Source organism: Etheostoma spectabile, chromosome 15 (assembly GCF_008692095.1).
Source record: "Etheostoma spectabile isolate EspeVRDwgs_2016 chromosome 15, UIUC_Espe_1.0, whole genome shotgun sequence".
Lineage (NCBI taxonomy): Eukaryota > Metazoa > Chordata > Actinopteri > Perciformes > Percidae > Etheostoma > Etheostoma spectabile.
Window position 1 is genome coordinate 10,894,612 of NC_045747.1, and position 16,836 is coordinate 10,911,447.

At 39.8% G+C, this 16,836-nt stretch overlaps 2 protein-coding genes across 6 annotated transcripts in view; both read left to right on the top strand.

Moving 5' to 3' along the window:
- prkacaa (protein kinase, cAMP-dependent, catalytic, alpha, genome duplicate a) overlaps positions 1-6,614 on the top strand; it is a 23,950-nt gene extending 17,336 nt beyond the window's left edge. For both annotated transcript variants that reach the window (XM_032538596.1, XM_032538595.1), the window contains exons 9-10: positions 1,991-2,155; positions 3,530-6,614. In XM_032538596.1, the coding sequence (XP_032394487.1) occupies positions 1,991-2,155; positions 3,530-3,655 (291 nt within the window). In that variant the 3' untranslated portion in view covers positions 3,656-6,614. The remainder of the gene's footprint in view (positions 1-1,990; positions 2,156-3,529) is intronic.
- A 1,326-nt stretch (positions 6,615-7,940) lies between these two features.
- samd1a (sterile alpha motif domain containing 1a) lies at positions 7,941-16,242 on the top strand. 4 transcript variants are annotated; one of them, XM_032538583.1, is made up of 8 exons: positions 7,942-8,497; positions 10,974-11,316; positions 11,498-11,500; positions 11,706-11,851; positions 11,965-12,025; positions 13,629-13,710; positions 13,978-14,092; positions 14,894-16,242. In XM_032538583.1, exons 1-8 carry the CDS (start codon positions 8,135-8,137, stop codon positions 15,038-15,040), a joined length of 1,260 nt encoding a protein of 419 aa, XP_032394474.1. In that variant the 5' UTR covers positions 7,942-8,134; the 3' UTR covers positions 15,041-16,242. The 4 variants fall into 4 exon arrangements, with proteins under 4 accessions (XP_032394475.1, XP_032394474.1, XP_032394476.1 ...); XM_032538584.1 differs by lacking the exon at positions 11,498-11,500 and having other exon boundaries at positions 7,941-8,497; XM_032538585.1 differs by lacking the exon at positions 11,498-11,500 and having other exon boundaries at positions 11,709-11,851.
- Positions 16,243-16,836: the final 594 nt, after the last annotated feature.

Genomic DNA, 16,836 nt, shown 5'->3' on the forward strand with positions numbered 1-16,836 from the left:
CTGGGCGCCCGCTCTACCAACTGAGCTATCCAGGCGCCCCAAAGTGTAAAAGTTAAAGGTTAATTGTCCAACAAAGAAACCTTTGCTTGCTTTGTATTAAGTGAATTCTCCCTAAGAAGATATTTATTTTATTGTAAATAACATTCTCAAATACCTTTTTTTTATTTTTATTTTTTTTAAACCTTCAAATCACTCAATTTATAGACTAGTGAGGTGTCTGATTTTATTATGGAACAATTTGGTTCCATTTGATGTTGAAACGATTCAATGAGGTACGATTCAATCAGACACACTAAATATTCATTTCATGTAAACACATTCATTTCCCAAATAAATTTAAGCAGTATTGCCTACCTTCAAAAAGATATATTTTGTAAAAGGGACCAGGGAATAGCAAAGCTAGGACATGCTTATAGTTTAACTTGAACTTAATTTGCTGGTAATGTATAACCAAATAACAAACGCATCAGCTCAAAATAAATGACACTGCCTCCTTGCTGCTGAAATCTTAGAGACATTAACTCAAACATAGATCCATGTTACACAGCCATGGGAGCACTCCTTTATCATGTACAGTATTACACGAGTACATGTGAGCACAATACTACTGCTATGAGCGTTAGCATGCAACAAGCTGACTTTAATGCAAATGTAACTGAACATCTAGGTATATATGAAACTTAAATATAAACTTAATACACATCTATAGACTGTATATGTATACCAGTCTACTCATATGTTTATGAACACACACACACACACACACACACATGGAGGGATGACTCAAAGACCGCAGCCAGTACAATTTACGATATCCACAATGTATTCCTCTCATCACTAACTCAATAAACAAAACCTCACAGTATCTGTGATAATGCAACCGGATACCGATTCATACCGGTGACTCTTTACACCCCTAAAAATGATATTCATGTAAATTTACAGAATAAAGCAGATGATATAGGATGGTATTTTGAGATTGTAACAGTATGAAAAAGCAAAATGAACAAATTTGAAAAAACAGAGGAAATGAATGGTTAAATTAAAATTGCAAAAGATAAAATAAATGTGTTTATACCAAATAAAAGTGGCATAAAATATATCATAAATCATAGCTTAGAGAACGCAGTCTAGTAACATTGCTTTCCTACCTTTATTTTGCCCTTTTAGAAAGAGACATTTCAATTTAAAATTTTACTTTTGGTTTGTTTGTTGTAAATATGTTTTATTTTAAGAAGATAGAATTCCAGTAACAATAGAAAACATGGTACAATTAAGGTCTATGCATTTATAATTAAGATTTTTTTAAATTTACAAAGTACCTGGGTGTTTGTCTTGGGGGATATTGGCATAAAAATTACTGCAAACATGTAGCATGTGAACAGACAGCACATGTACAGCAACACTGAGTCACCAATTTGTTTCACAGTTTATTAGGTACGTACACCAATGCCCTTCAGATTTTACATTCTGGCAAGTCATTTGTCACACAATGAATGGCATGAATCAGCCGTACAGCATTCCTCGCATCAGTTAGTCTTCATTAGAGCTTTGGAGCTAACAAGTGTCTTCAGTGAAGTTGAACATTGTATCATAGTTAATGCTAGGTAGGTGCTTTTTAGCATCTCCCAATTGACTGTCATCTCTGGCTTTTGTGCGTGGTCGTCACTCAACAGTGGTGAGAAAAGCAAAAGCTACTAATGGTAAGCAACCCTGTGGACAAAAAAAAACGCATCAGAGGGGTCAAAGGGGAGTGGAGCAGTGCAAAGAAGCAGACATGCCACAACCAGCTAAACCAGATCCAAATTCAACATGAATGAGTACAATGTCATTTTTAGATGGCATTACTCACAGCACAATGCTCCACTCATAGGCTTGCACTTAAATGTAGGTGTAGGTCAGAGTCCTGCAGTATATTTAAAAACAATAGCATGATGTATAAAACGCTGGGGTTGAGAACACACTTTGACGCTGCTTTTACTGTTTGCAGGTTCGCTTTCCCTCCCACTTCAGCTCAGACCTGAAGGATCTGTTGAGAAATTTGCTGCAGGTGGACCTGACCAAGCGCTTTGGAAACCTCAGGAATGGAGTCAACGATATCAAGGGCCACAAGTGGTTTGCCACCACTGATTGGATCGCCATCTACCAGAGGAAGGTGAGAGGGCCAGCCTTTGTACAGTAGTAATGTGTACAAACAGAGCCCACCTCCCATTTTGAAATTGGAACAGAAGAAAAGTGGTGCTGACAAAGGAAGATGGCTTTAATGAGCATTTGGTCAGTGGAAGTGTCTTTAGTCTACATCTGCGGCTACGGGTAATTTCACACCATCTGAGCTTCCTCTGCTCAGGCAATGTTACATTGGAGACTAATGGGAAATTGTCTGAAACAGACAAAACAAGTGTTCCAGTTTTTTTCTTTTTTCTAACATAAAAGCTGATTCAGTAGAATTACAGCAGCATACCAGAAGTTCATTTGACATTACGATATGTATACAAACAGAACCACATTTTTTGGTCCACATAAACTCAGGTTTATTTATATGAAGTCTCAGTCACAGTTTTCAAAGGGTTTCACAAATGTAACATACTAAAAAAGGAACATGTTAAAAAGCCCCCGTACTGACCTTGGGCTCAGCAGGGAAAGCTGGGAAAATGCTGCACAGAGAGGGATCCCCCCCTCCAGGGCTGTCATGCATGTAGTCAGTGCTGACAGTGTGCAAACATTAAATGTTGATAACAACACAGACTATAAACAATACACAGAATAAACACTATGAGAACATGCGTTCAACAAGTTTTTTTTTTTTCCTACATTTGAAATTCAATCTGTGAAATCTAGGAAACTACCAACTGGTAGAAATCACCAGAGGCCCCAGGATTCAATTTTATCAGAAAACGTAGCCACGGTACGATATTACTGCCATTTTAAACGATTGCGAAGCATTGCAATATTCTGCAATATATTGAAATGTATTTCCTTTTTTCCAACTTCCTGACACCCTGTCCCTAAAGGAAAACTTTTTCATTTGTTTTAATCTTGTTTCATTATTTGTTTGATCTAAAAAGATACATTTCTCACTAGAAAAAAAACAACTGCACCATCTAGTGGACTGAAAAAGCAATTTATTTTATTATTCTAGTACAAAAAAATGTAAATTCTCATGTGCAATTTATATAATAAAAAATCGATACCCGGAGTCTGGGTATTGTAACAGTATTTCCACGGGAAATATTGCGATACTATGTGGTATTGATTTCCCCCCCCCCCCACCCCACCCAACAAAATGACAAATTGAGTCCTGCAATGTGTCTTCCAAGCATGCTTTCTTGATTGCATAATGCATTTTAATCGTTTTTTAAGTTACTATGTGCAACTATAAATAAATATAAATGAATTTTTAATTGTCTCTTTATCTCCTGAGACTTATTCCAATGTCATCCAGTAGTTTGTTGTCCCTGCCATGGCTGTGGTTCTCTCTATTAGACAACACTGCAACCTTCTGATGATTTGGTTCTCCTGTGTGTTCCAGGTGGAAGCTCCCTTTATTCCTAAGTGCAAAGGCCCTGGTGACACAAGCAACTTTGATGACTACGAGGAAGAGGAAATCAGAGTCTCCTTCACAGAGAAGTGTGCAAAGGAGTTTTCTGAGTTCTAGATTCCAACCATGAGTAGTGGAGAGAGAGAGAGACAGGGTTTTAGAAAGTAAAAGGGGGTCGGAAGGAAGGAAGCTAGGGTGGACTGCTAACTTGCTTATTTGTAATGACGACAACAATGTAAAACCTCCCCAACGGAAAGGTAGGCAAAGTGAAGAAAGATCCAACAGAACCAGCAGTGTTGCCTTTTCTGATTGTTTCTCAACTGTTACCTATTCATTTTATTTATCCCTCTTGTGTTTGTGACAGGGGCTCGAGGAGATCAGGCATAGGTTGTGGCTGTCCAGCTATACTTGTATCTTTCTAATAGTGTAATGACATGTTTTTAGTCAGCAGGTTGAGGCATTGGTTTTCTGTTAAGGTACTGAATCTGCTAGGCTCCTTTTTTTTTCTTTTTTTTTTTTTGAATGGGCCCTCTCTACAAGCTTCTCAAAGAGTGATCGTTGTATCTTGTCACCCTGGTTCCCCCTCCATCTCTCCACCCTGAATCTGTCCAAGCAATACCAAGTCCAACAGATGTGCCTATCACAATGCCAACTGGTTGGAAAACTGTGTCGAAAGCATTGGTGCAGAGCTTTGGCTATGGTGGCATCAACCCTTTGTTTCCATTTGGTTTAAAGCTTGAAAACTTTCTGCACCTACCTTCGTCTGCTAAATGTGGCATGATTATTGGGTAGACGATGCACTCACTGCTTGCAGTTAAAGCAGTGGTGACCTCTTTGATCAGAGTAAAAATGATTTATCACAGTAAACTTCATCTAGGTCTTACTCCTTTTGGGGATCTGTGAGAAATGGTAATCATGGGGTTTGCATTTAAGTCTGTCTTTCTCTTAGATGAATTTATTAGAGCATTTTAAGAATCCTATTGGTGATCATGTTGTCCTTTTATGTCAATCTCTGTGCTTGTGTGTTCTTTAGTGCTCAAGGGTGGGTTAAAAAGCTGTGGTTTCTCAACAACTAACATTGTGGTCACACTCCTGACTATTGTTTATTTAATTCATAGTACATTGTAATACATGTATATTGAGATAGGATATATATATATATATATATATATATATATATATATATATATATATATATATATATATATATATATATATATAATCTCCATCTTTTTCAACATTGTCTCATAGCTGTGAAACTGAAATTAAGATTTCATAAATAAACAAATATAAATTCTGCCAAATTTGCAAATTGAGAACATTGCAAAGTTTTCTGTATGTAACTATGACGGTGGTGGATTTTAATACGCTAAAAAAGTAGCAAAACGTTTCAGCAAAATGTGCATGTTATTTTTGTACAATATCACTTTTAAAGAAAGATGGCAGAGCATTATGCTTTATTTGTGCTGAGGTACATGAAATTGTGGATAACATGCTTAACTATTAAAATGGACTCTCGCCTGCTCTATTTTGAAGATGGAACAAGACTCAGTTCAATGTGTCCGAAAGTTCTTCTGGGCTTTGTTCAGTATTCAGTTTTAGGGCAAAAGATAATTGTCACTGAACTTATGCTTCACTTTGATAATTGTTTTGTTTTTCCTTCCCATTTTCTCTTGTATATACAGTACATGTAACACCTTCAGATAGATTTGCAGTCCAACCAAATTTTTGGGACTGTTGAGATTGGAGTGTTTTCTTTCCGTTTTCCAGCTTTCTATGTAACAAATTAAACTAAGGAAGCTATCCTAAAGCTATCCCCTTTTGCAAAGTTTATTTCTGTGGATGCAAGACAATCGCAAACCAAATCTTACTGCTGGTTTGTTGACTGAACACTTGGTTTATGGAAGGATGTTCACCCACCCACCCACCCCCACCCCTCCTCCCCTCCATAGGCCCTAGGTGCTAGACTTTGTCCATCTCACTGAAAAGCTTCTGTGAATTGTTAGATGTGCATCAATTTGTCATAAAGTCTTGTAACATGACATTTTTGAGAATGTTTTTCAACTCTAAATGATTTCTGTAGGCTTGAGTAACTATTTCCGCAGTCTCTTATTGTAATTGAGATCAAACAGGATACCTTTTTGAATGTCTTGAATGGTCTGATGGAGATGGTTTAATACTGTTTGGAAACATAATGTGTATTTTTTAATAATACATGTTTCTCTGGTGAGCTTGGTTTTTCTTGCATGTGGTAAAGCAACCCAACGGCAAGACATCTCCTGGACCTGAAACTTGTTGAGAGATCATTATTTCCACAGCCGACAGTCTCCTACGTTGTTTAACCTTTTGATTTGTTTAAGCATCACATTGAACAATGCAGTGGATCACCAACCAACTTGTCCAGTCTTTTGCAAATACTGAAGCACATGCCACGTCCTTTCAAATCTCCTATTTAATTGATTTGTGCTAACTATTTGAAAGACATTATGTAATCCTTTGAAGAGAGCACATGTAATATCTTTGGTATTTATGTTCTGACAAGTGACTAAATCAGAGTTGGTGGGTGGAAGGCATGGCCATTTGATCCACTTCAGACACTGAGGCCATCACAATGCTTAAAAATGTTTGTCTCCCATACAACACTTCTTGTCAATTGTCTTTTATTATCCTCTATCAGCTAAACACTATCAACTGCTCTGTGCTAATTTTGAGTTTTTCTCCTGTTTGCCTTCTATTTTCATCAAGTTTCCACACACTTCATTCAAACATAACACTTTTTACATCTGAGATGTTTTGCGTTCATATTTTCTAGTTGTATTTTCAAAAAAAAGAAGCAAAAAAGCAAAAACAGATCATTAATCCTTTCCTCATGACCTGGGTACAGTGATTGTGTAGTCTATTGTACCTTTTGGGAAACAATACTGTATATCCTTGCCTTTGACAGTCTTAACTATCTTACCCTCTGGAGAACTTGACAGATACCCTTAGAACACAATGAGTATGTTAAAAAATATACATAAAGTAATATTTTGCAAAATGTATCATTCCAATAAACTTTTACTTGTTAAGACTACTATGTCTGGGTTATGTGTAAGCTCTCTTCACCATGCACAATGTCATACTGAATTAGGCTAGTCACTTTTTTCTTTTAATTTTTTTTTTAAAACATATCTCAAGGAAGGTATTCACAGCTTCAGGCTGCTCGTGGCCGGATCAGAGGAGCAGACTTGTTGGTAGGTGAGGGGACAAATGCTGTATAACTGTCCTGTCTGTTATTGTGAATGTTTTAAGAGGCTGGCAGGTGGGATTGAATAATGCAGTGTTGTGATCCTCCTGTCACAGTAACGGGATCAAATACCAGCCAGCTTTCATTAAACCTCTCTAAATGTATTCCCACCCTCAGTGCACTTAGTTATTAGAATTATCTTTTGCATCAGTTATATGTGAAGGGCCCAGAGAGTCTTCCAATTGATTGGAAAGCAATTAAGATACAGTAAAAGACCTCATATTCCAGTCCGTCAAAGAATGGAAAGCCATTAAAGAGTGAAAAGTTATGAAAGTAATTGATAACAATGACACTTTGAAGGGCTACAAATGAGCAAGTCAATCCATGATAGATGAAATGTAGATCTACATAATTAAAATACAATTAGAATAAATACTTTTTAAAAAATAGTCATTTTTATACTACACAAATTAGTGGTAGGCCTATGTTTACAAAAACTGGAAGGTGCGGTTTCCATTTTGTGAATCATTGATATTTGTTCATTTAACACAGGCAATGGTCAGTTATCAAATGTCCCAGAGTTAGCTTGATAGCTAAATTCATACTGTGTTTACAAATATTAAGGCAATAAAACTGTTAACAGCATCAGAAACTTAATTGTATACAGAAAAGCTCTATAGTGGTAATTGTGTCATGTATCCTGGGAGACAGACTGTTCCAATTTAGGGTTTTGGATTACCTTTTTGTTAACTATTGGGAAGGGGTGATTGTGTTTTCAATCACAATTTTGAAAGAGTTTAAATCGATCCCTTTTTATTGGATTCAATAAAGCAGTATTTTGTATACTGATTTATTAACGTGTTGGATTTTATTATCAACTCTTTTATTGTATACTTGAATCTGCCATAGTTTGATCTCAAAATAGGGCAAAACATGAAACCCCAAAACTTCCTAGTTACGCCTCTGTTGTTTTCAATTGATCTGGTGAAGTTAAGTGAAACATGGACGACATGTAGCTTCGGGTACTACATCAGAGGCTGTATCACAATTGACAACTCTTGAAATAAATGGCCACCGTTTGCATCCATTATGGCGCACATGTGCCCGAGTGCGTGCGCTCGTTCCTGTCCAGGTCGGCAAATTCCACCTTAAAACTCCTCTCGAGTGAAACTTTTCGCTGCAACTCTGTCGGTCCACCTTAAGCGCACACGCAAACGCAGGAGGCGTACAGTGAGGTTTCCGCTTCTCAGTTGGGCTCGGACCGCGGCTCACGAAAAACACCGTGTGTAACCGTGTGTAACGTACAAGGTTGACGCACTAAGGTAGAAAAAAAAAAAGCAAGAAAAAAGCGAATCAACCGAGCAAAAAAGATGTCTGAATCTAAGTACCGCGAGTGGATCCTGGACACTATCGACTCGCTGCGGTCGCGAAAAGCCCGGCCGGACTTGGAGAGGATTTGCCGAATGGTCCGGAGACGACACGGGTCCGAGCCCGACCGAACCTGCGCAGAACTGGAGAAACTGATTCAAGAACAAACCGTGCTGAAAGTTAACTACAAGGGTTCTATTTCATACCGAAACGCCGCCAAGGTTCAGCGGAGAAGCAGAAAAAAAGACGATGTAACGTTAACGACGGCTGCGAGAAGGAGCGCGGTGGAAGAAGCTAGTCATTCTGACTTGAGCAACGGGGACAGCGCTTTCGGTCCTGTGGACCAGGACGAGGAGGATTTGGAGGTATGTTGAGGTTAATGCGAGGAGGAATGTTTAACGAGCTCCCATCTCATTGTCATGTCACATCTTACCCAATTAACAGGTGGAGGCAAAAGCTAGGCACGGATAATGTGTGGTTTTGCAACAAAAAAAAAACACGAATTTGTTGGTTCTACACGGGTAGTGGTGGGGGGGAGCGATTTGCAAGTGCACCCAACACTGCCGCAGACGGGGAGCGGCAGTTGGACCTCACTCGAGCGCTGCCGAGGTGGAGACGAAAAAAAAAAAAATCAGAAGGTGCGTGTAGCTAGTGAGACTGAGAGTGTGGCATATTTTACACAACGCCGGTTGAAAAGCACTTTTAAAGGGTTATTCAAACGCAAAAATGGAAGACATGAAAAGTTGCACCGTCCTGTCCGTCCTCAACAACCCGAGCCACCATTATCGGCAGCAGAAAGCGCTTTTCGAGCCCCAAACTCAGCGTTGAGCGAAGGGGAGGAAGACTACCAAGCTGGCAAGAGATGAGCACACGTATCCCGGAAGTTGAACAAATGTCCTTTCAAAATAATAGCGACAAAATACTCGCTTGCTAGTGTGGGTTTTATTTTGAAAGTATGGGCTGGAAATTTGTGTTTTCACTCTCATGGGCTTGTATGTGGGAGTGGGTGAAGGGGAAAAAAAAGTCTCAAACACCGCGGATGTAGGAGCCTGATGGGGGACGTGACACATTGTTGGGTTGTTGACGAGGACAGCTATCCCAGGCAAAACACCAAATATCACCAGAGCCTAGTCCTGACACATATTATGTCTGCCCATGACGACATGTCACCCCTTTCGTCTGGACCATTATCACTATGTGTTTTGTCCCGTATAACAGCTGCCAAATCCATTTACTATCGGTGAAAAAGTAGGCTACTCCAAATAGGGTTCTATTCAGTTAGTTTATGCAAGCTGCGTCTGTTTTTGAGTGATGTACGATTGTCGACGCAATGCATAAAGTCGAACCCCTAGATCCGTTGTCGGACACGACAATCCCAGTCACGTCAGTGTTGGTTGTTGATATGGCCTCTCACGTCCCGTACAGCAGTGGCATCACTTCTCCGTGTCTGGCAACTATTTGTTGAGAGTATTTTAAGATGAGACACATCACTGCAGAGTAATGAAATCTGAAGGTATTATTTGAGACCTGATATTTGAGACCTGAACTAACGTGAACCGCCTGCAAACTGTTCCTTCGGCGCTAGCTGGCGGATGCCCTATCCGATTTGGGTTAAGCTGAGATCAAATTGACTTTGTTCTCTGAAAGACGTGTGTGTTGACCACAAAAAACAGACTGCGTCGCTGGGCTTGTTATCCAGGTTTCACTAGAATACGAGGATCAGATGAAGACAGTAGACCGTGTCCGACAGCGGACTCATTTGCGTTACTCCTTTTTTTCGGTACTGTAAATCTTGACCCGGTGCAAAGTCAAAGTAGACTGGTAAACGAGGCGACTGATGCTCGCTGTGATCGAGGTGCTGCGTTGATCTGCCCGTCGAGTTAAAGCTCGTTTTTTATTTTAATCTCTGGTCTGCTTTGCCGTGGCTCGGCCCCGGGAAGCGCTCCGTAATGATCACAGACACAATGGCGAGGTCTTTACCGCGGCTCCCAACTCCATGCGCACTTTGGGGGAAATTTGAGGAAAGACTAAAACGCCTCCCATCGGCCCTTAGTGTTATATTGTCAATCAAGAAGGCCTCTAAAGATCGGGACGCACCGAGCACATCGGCAGTTTCATGTGAGCCGAGATGAAAATCGTGCTGGATTGATCCTCGGGGGCATGGTGTGTTTTGTGACCGTGTCTCGGCGAAAGTTATGTGAAATGCAGTGCAATGGGTGAATGCCATCCAAGCGGCTCTTTTTTTTTCAGAAGCGGGGCGGGCTTTTTTAGTGCGCTCTTGTGCTCGACTGCTGGGTCTTGGACACGCAGTCGCACAAAAGGTAATATTTTACTCAGGGCGCCGTCGACAAAAAAAAAAGAACCCCAACGAAAGGAATCAGTGCGCTATGTCAAAACTACTTACAAGTATGCAATCACATAAGATCATATTCAAGTGTTTAATTGCGTGGAAACACGTTTGTGGTTTAAGGGCTTACTGTCTGCGGAGTGAACACTGCGGAAAGGGACGAAAGCATTCAAAGGCAATAATTTACCACCACAGCGGTCACATTGCGACATCTGTCTGAGCGTGTTTTCATGTGACAGCCTACATAACAGTAATGCCTTGCAGGCTTATCAGCTTTTTAAGTTGCTGTTAAATAAATAACTTAATTGTTGAAAGTGGCTTTTCTTCTACTGAGTTAAATGTTTCTAATCCCCTCAATCTTATTGTCGCCATTGGTTTAATTCTGCACCCCCCCTAGATTGTATAAACATTATATAATGCAGTCATGGTTTGGGTTCACAGTTAAAATAAATGTCATGGAAATTATATGTTGCACCTATGATTCTGTTTTGTAGGCTGACACATCTCTGGCAATGGACACAGACAGTAATGCAGATGAGGAGGGGGCTGATGAGAGCCGGGATGGGCAGGAAAGACCCTCTCCTGGCCGCACATATAAAGATGCCTCCATGCACTGTGCCTCTGTGCGAGCCGTCTCTGCCCCCTGCTCCCCCTCTGGCACTCGCCCTGGCCCCGGCCCTGCCTCCGGTCTGGACTGTGCCTCTTTCCAGAAGGCTGGTGAGAGACCCAGCTCCTTGCCCCCCTCCAGCCCCAGGGCCCTCACACACAATGACTGGGCCTATCATTCTGCTGTCTGCCCAGCAGAGCGCCAGCACCCAGGAATGCAGAGAGACAAAGGTATTCACACTGCTCAACACAGTTGGATTTGCACACCCGACATTATGGAGCACTCAAATATTGTTTCATGTGCAAGATTTATGCTTAGTTATGCATTGGACATGAAATAGGTATGGGAACTGAATGGGTGACATGGCTGTTGACTATATCAATGTCTCAGTTAATGTAAGATAGATTGCAGCAGAAAATAATACGTTTTCATAGCTTAGCAATGTCTTCCAGCAGTAATAAGTGCAGTCATCCATCGGCTTGTTTGTACCAGTTATTCAGGTTTAATGAAGAGGAATTTTGTGCTGCATTAGGTTTTGATTAGCACTGATATTTGGCAAGAATAGTCAGGTGTGATTGTATGGATGATATCAGTATGGAATGTAAAGGGTTCACTCTGTTAGCAGCAGCCATGAAGCCAGCAATCCTCTCTGCAACTACCAGCCCCGGCGCTTTAAAGATCAACGTGAAGAAAGAAGATGAAGGCAAGGCGGTGGATAGTGGCCTTTCGTCTGACCAGTTAGTACCGAACTATGCAGCAGGGCTGGTAATTGTAATCCTTTTGTGACAAAGAATGACACCTAAATGTCTCCTGCTTCTTTGATCTCTCTGCTTCACACCTGACATTTGTATGTTTCATTTCTATTGTTTGGCCAACAGGATGAGACCAGAAATGTATCTGATGGAAGACCACAGGCACTTTCTTTGCCATCTGACAACTGTGAGTGACATAGTGTCTCATTTTTTGTTTTTGTAGCAGCTGTGTAGCCTGCATCTGTTTTATGGAGAACACATTGATCACTCGCCGCTCTCTCACTTTGAGTAATGGTTTCTAACAAAACACATGTTAAAGGAATTATGTAATAACATCTTACAGTATTTTTCTGGCTGTTTGACCATTTGACCTTTTTGACCAGTGCTTGCCTTAAGGCTTGCTCAAGATTTTTTGAATGCTTCACAAACTTGTCCCGCTACCTTCCAATCCAGGTGGTGCTCACTTTGACTGTTAAAGGTTTTTTCACAGAACCGGCTGCCATTCTGCAATTCTGCCCTATTAACAACTTGGCTTGTTGAGGTGGAAATCTGTTAACAGTTCTGATATTGATGCATGATGAATTTCAGTCAAGAAACATCAACACATGACTTTGTAAAAAGCATAGAGCTGCAGAAGGTTTCTAAAAGCTGTCTAAATATGGCTTTAAATAGCTGATTGGTCGATAACGTGTGCTTAGAGATGGCTTTTAATTATTCAGAATAGATTCATATTTTATGGTATATATGTGTTTGTTGATAAGCAAGGAAACACACACCTTTTTTTGTAAAGGAAAAGATAGGGCAAAGTTCCCATCCTCCACCTCAGAAACACACCGTTTGATTCCCAGACTCCTTCATCTTGCTTGTGTACCAACAAGCACAATTTGTTGTGTTTGCAGTGGTATGCCCACAGTTATTTTTTGAAAATCTGAATTGTGACTTTCTGAATTTGAATAAAAGACAAGTGGTTATAGTTTTTCCCTCCTTAGACATCAACTAACATGGCATGACAAAAATAAACACTAAAATGTTTTTTTACCAGTGCATAAGTTCCATACCACAGTATACTGTACTCGGATATGGTTTGGCTAGAAAAAAGGTTTTAAAAAAAGTACTCACCTAAAAATGTAGTCCCTGTCATGTACCGCATGAAGACAGTCCAGCCAGCGTCTTGCGACAGTGGGCTGGTACTGTATAGTAAGGGCGCTTTATCACCATTTATTCATTGTACCCACACCGTACTGAACAGTGCACAAACTCCAATGGAAACACTGTTCCGTGACAGTAGAGGCCGCAGTGTGGCATACTAGTACCATCATCAAAACTCTGCTGCTGTTGGTTCAACATCACACCACTGAAAGATTTAAAGCTGCAATTTTCAAACAAAGAAGAATGATCATTGTTAACTACATTTAATTACATTTTAATTTAACACATTGTTTGCAGAATTGAAAAAAGGTTAGAACCATGGTTCTTATATGAACCCTTCTCTTTGTTCTCACAGTGAGTCATGAATTGAGCTCCACTTTAATTGGCCATTTCCCATTGCTGTGCATTGCATATTGCACGTTGACAAGAAACAAGAAGCTTGATGGTTTTTTTGTAAAATTAACATGCAAAGCTGATTTTGACTCAAAGAAAATGTTAGTAATGTTGATTGGCATTGTGTTTTAGTAATTATTAAAGAAACATGCAGTCAAGGCTTCTCCTGGAGCATGTCATGATATCCATTAAATTTGCGTTCATTGTGGTAATATTTTGTAATAATCCTGCTTCCATTTTGTTAACAGGTATGTTAAAGAACAAGATAGATATACCCTCTATCACAGCAGCCGAAGACTGTCTTCTGAATGGTGGTAAAGGGGATGAAGTGTAAGTATCCTGTTAGTAAGCAAGTCATCACATTCATCTCAAGAAATACATTTTAGCATCCCCTCTCTTTCTAAAATAGTGTTATACACTCTTGACTTTATTTTTTTCAGCTATTGTTTTGAATAACTAATCTACATATTTCTGCGGCACAAACTCGTGAATAATTACTGACCACACAGACGTTCACCCACAGGCTTGAAAAAAACAACACCAAAGTGAGACAGTACTTGCTGAAGAAATGTCATGTGGTTATGTCTCTCTCTCCAGCTTTGTGAAGAAGGAGACGATGAGCCAGAACTTAATGCAGTGGACTGTGGCAGATGTGGCCAGTTACTTCTCAGCTGCAGGCTTTCCAGATCAGGCTGTGGCGTTTCGAACACAGGTCAGTACACCACCGCAAAACTGCCACAGGGGGCACTATATGTACACTGAAAACCACACATATTTCATCACCTGGACCCTATGGTCCCTACCGTATGTTTTTGTGTCTAAGTGACTGATAGTAACAACAATCTTTGAAATGGGTCCAATATTAAGCAAGAATGCTGCAGTCGGCAGCGGCTACTCAGGCTACAATGTAAGTTAATGGGGCAATTGTCCTGCTTGTATTTACATTCTCAAGTGCTTGTTTTGCAACTGACAGGCTCAGATTAATATTAAATGTCTGTCAACAATATGTAATGGATTAATAAGGAGGTTGATCGTTTTGTTAAAGAGTAAGATTCTTTTTTTAAACATAAAAACATTCTCAAAAATGCATTCGCTATACCTACCAGACTCCATGTAAATAAACAATATTTTAGCATTGCAAAATACACTTCATTCAAAGTCAATAGAAATTTTTGTTCAGTTAAAAACAAGCTGCTCAATTGCCCTATAAACGACTGCAGAAATCTTGCTTTATATCGTACTAATGTCAAAGACTGTTGTTCCCATCAGTGACTTAGACACAAAAACAGATGAAAACAGGTTGAAAAAAAGTGTGTTGAGCAGTCCCAAAGTAGTTGAGGTGACTAGGAAAAATCCCATAAATTTAGGTTTTCAAAATGTAATTGAATAAATACACAGTGCGTCCTGGTGGCCATTTAAAAATTACATTATATGAGTTAATTAAAAGATGTTAAGTATTCAGAAAATACCTTCAGAACTCTATGGGTGATGCTAACTGAGCTCTCCCTCACAGGAGATTGACGGGAAGTCCCTTCTCCTAATGCAGCGCAGTGACGTGTTGACTGGTTTGTCCATCAGACTCGGCCCTGCACTCAAAATCTACGAGCGCCATGTAAAGGTGCTGCAGAGGACCCACTTCTTGGAATACGAAGACCTCTGAAGTGGTGATTCACATGACAGACAGAAAATACTGCATTGACCCAAGCGTGAATGCAGTTCCCTCTCCCATCTAGATCCTGCCACCCACCTTCATATACACAATATGTAGGGGTGACTGGGGGGGGGGAAAGGCAGCGGTGGAAGTAACTTTCACTGTGACAAGGACCACAAACTGAAAGACACTCATCCTACCTCTCATTATGGTCTTTGGATTTCAATGTATTTTTTTTCTTTCTTTTTTTTACCCATGTGGCATTGTCAGGGGAATAGACTGGTACGTTCAGTATGTTTAAAAGTGGAGTTGTAATGACCTTTCTGCAAGAGTAAAAGAGGGATAAGCAGCCTTTGAAGGGGACTGAGCCTTGCACCAAGTGGCCCACCCATGGGCTGATGTACCCACAGAGACATGCTGGACTGCATAGTGCTGCGAGCAAAGTGGTGTCACAGTTTTGGGTCCACAAGAGAATGTTGGTTTGGCATTGGCTCTAAAATTTCAACCTGCATCCTCGCTCGATCTGTTATGGTACCTTTTATTACTCCAGAACATCTTTGTGAGTCACACAGATAAACGTAAAGCACATCTGTTGTGAGTTTCCCTTTTCATTCCGTTAAATGAAATGTCATCAAAGTGCTGGGGGAGTCCGATTCCTGACCCATAGCTGCTGATGTTGGATTATGTCTTCAGTGTCTCTGTAACACAGAGATATAACCAATATGATATACTACTACCTGCTGGTAAGGCAATATGTTGTGCGTGTTTGTGTGTTTTTTTCTTTTTTTTTTCTTTTTCTATCTGATTTACAGCTGACTGTGGTCCAATTTAATACAGTTGCATTTGGGGAACAATTGCAGATAGATGTAACCAGGAAATGTGCATACCAATGGGATTCATTTTCATACATAAGCAAAATAAAGTAATAAACTTTAGGAAATGTTATTGAAATACTGACTATTGTTTTAAATTTAATACAGCTGGTCAGTGCCTGTTTACAGAGTATATTTTGTGATCAAATGCAATATTTTATGTTATCATCCATTTATAATTTGTCCAGTGTCTCTGTTTTTTTAATGTAAGCCAGCCTTTTGAATTGTAACATTCCATATGATGTAGTCTACATCTCCAATGTATCTCTTCCCCTTTTTATCTGTAACATTGACACTTCTTCCAGAGTCACAAATAAAGCTTGTGTCCACCTCTTCAGTCACCTATTTTCTGATAGTTTATTACACTTGTTGTATTTATAATTTGCCTAAGAACAATTGATTCAGTGGGTCAGGGTTGCCTTAAGAGCGTGTGAGGGCCTCGCTACAGTCTCAATCTTATATTGTAAACAAACGTTCCACTTCAGATAGAAGTCCTGCTTGACACTGAATGGTCTCTTCACACAAAAGTTCCTCATTTAATGTAAAAGGCTCAGTCAATGCAGCATTCTGTGAAATGCACATTCAGCGAAAATGGAATAGCAAAAAATAAACTATTTTGGAGGTTTTTTCCCAATCCTGGAAAGCACCACCAGATAAAGTCTCAGTCTGTTTGTAGCTGCACAACTCTTCAGAATAGTACAAAAATGAAAGACACTTAATAATAAATATGTAATACTATGACAATGGTTTGATGACCAAAAACATTTTATAATTCCTTCAATTGAACACTTTCTGCACTATAATCATGTGGACGTAAGAGGTATATTTTTAAAGGACGTGCTTGTTAATGCTGTCAGCAGTGTTTTTCCTCTTCCTTATTTTAGCTATATTAGAAAACCACTTGATCCATGTACAGACAAAAAGAAAAGATAT

Coding starts and splice junctions, on each gene's coding strand:
- samd1a (XM_032538583.1), top strand. CDS start 8,135: ATGTCTGAATCTAAGTACCGCGAGTGGATCCTGGACACTATCGACTCG. Junction 12,026..13,628: donor TTCTTTGCCATCTGACAACT/GTGAGTGACATA, acceptor TTTTGTTAACAG/GTATGTTAAAGAACAAGATA. Junction 13,711..13,977: donor GGTGGTAAAGGGGATGAAGT/GTAAGTATCCTG, acceptor CTCTCTCTCCAG/CTTTGTGAAGAAGGAGACGA.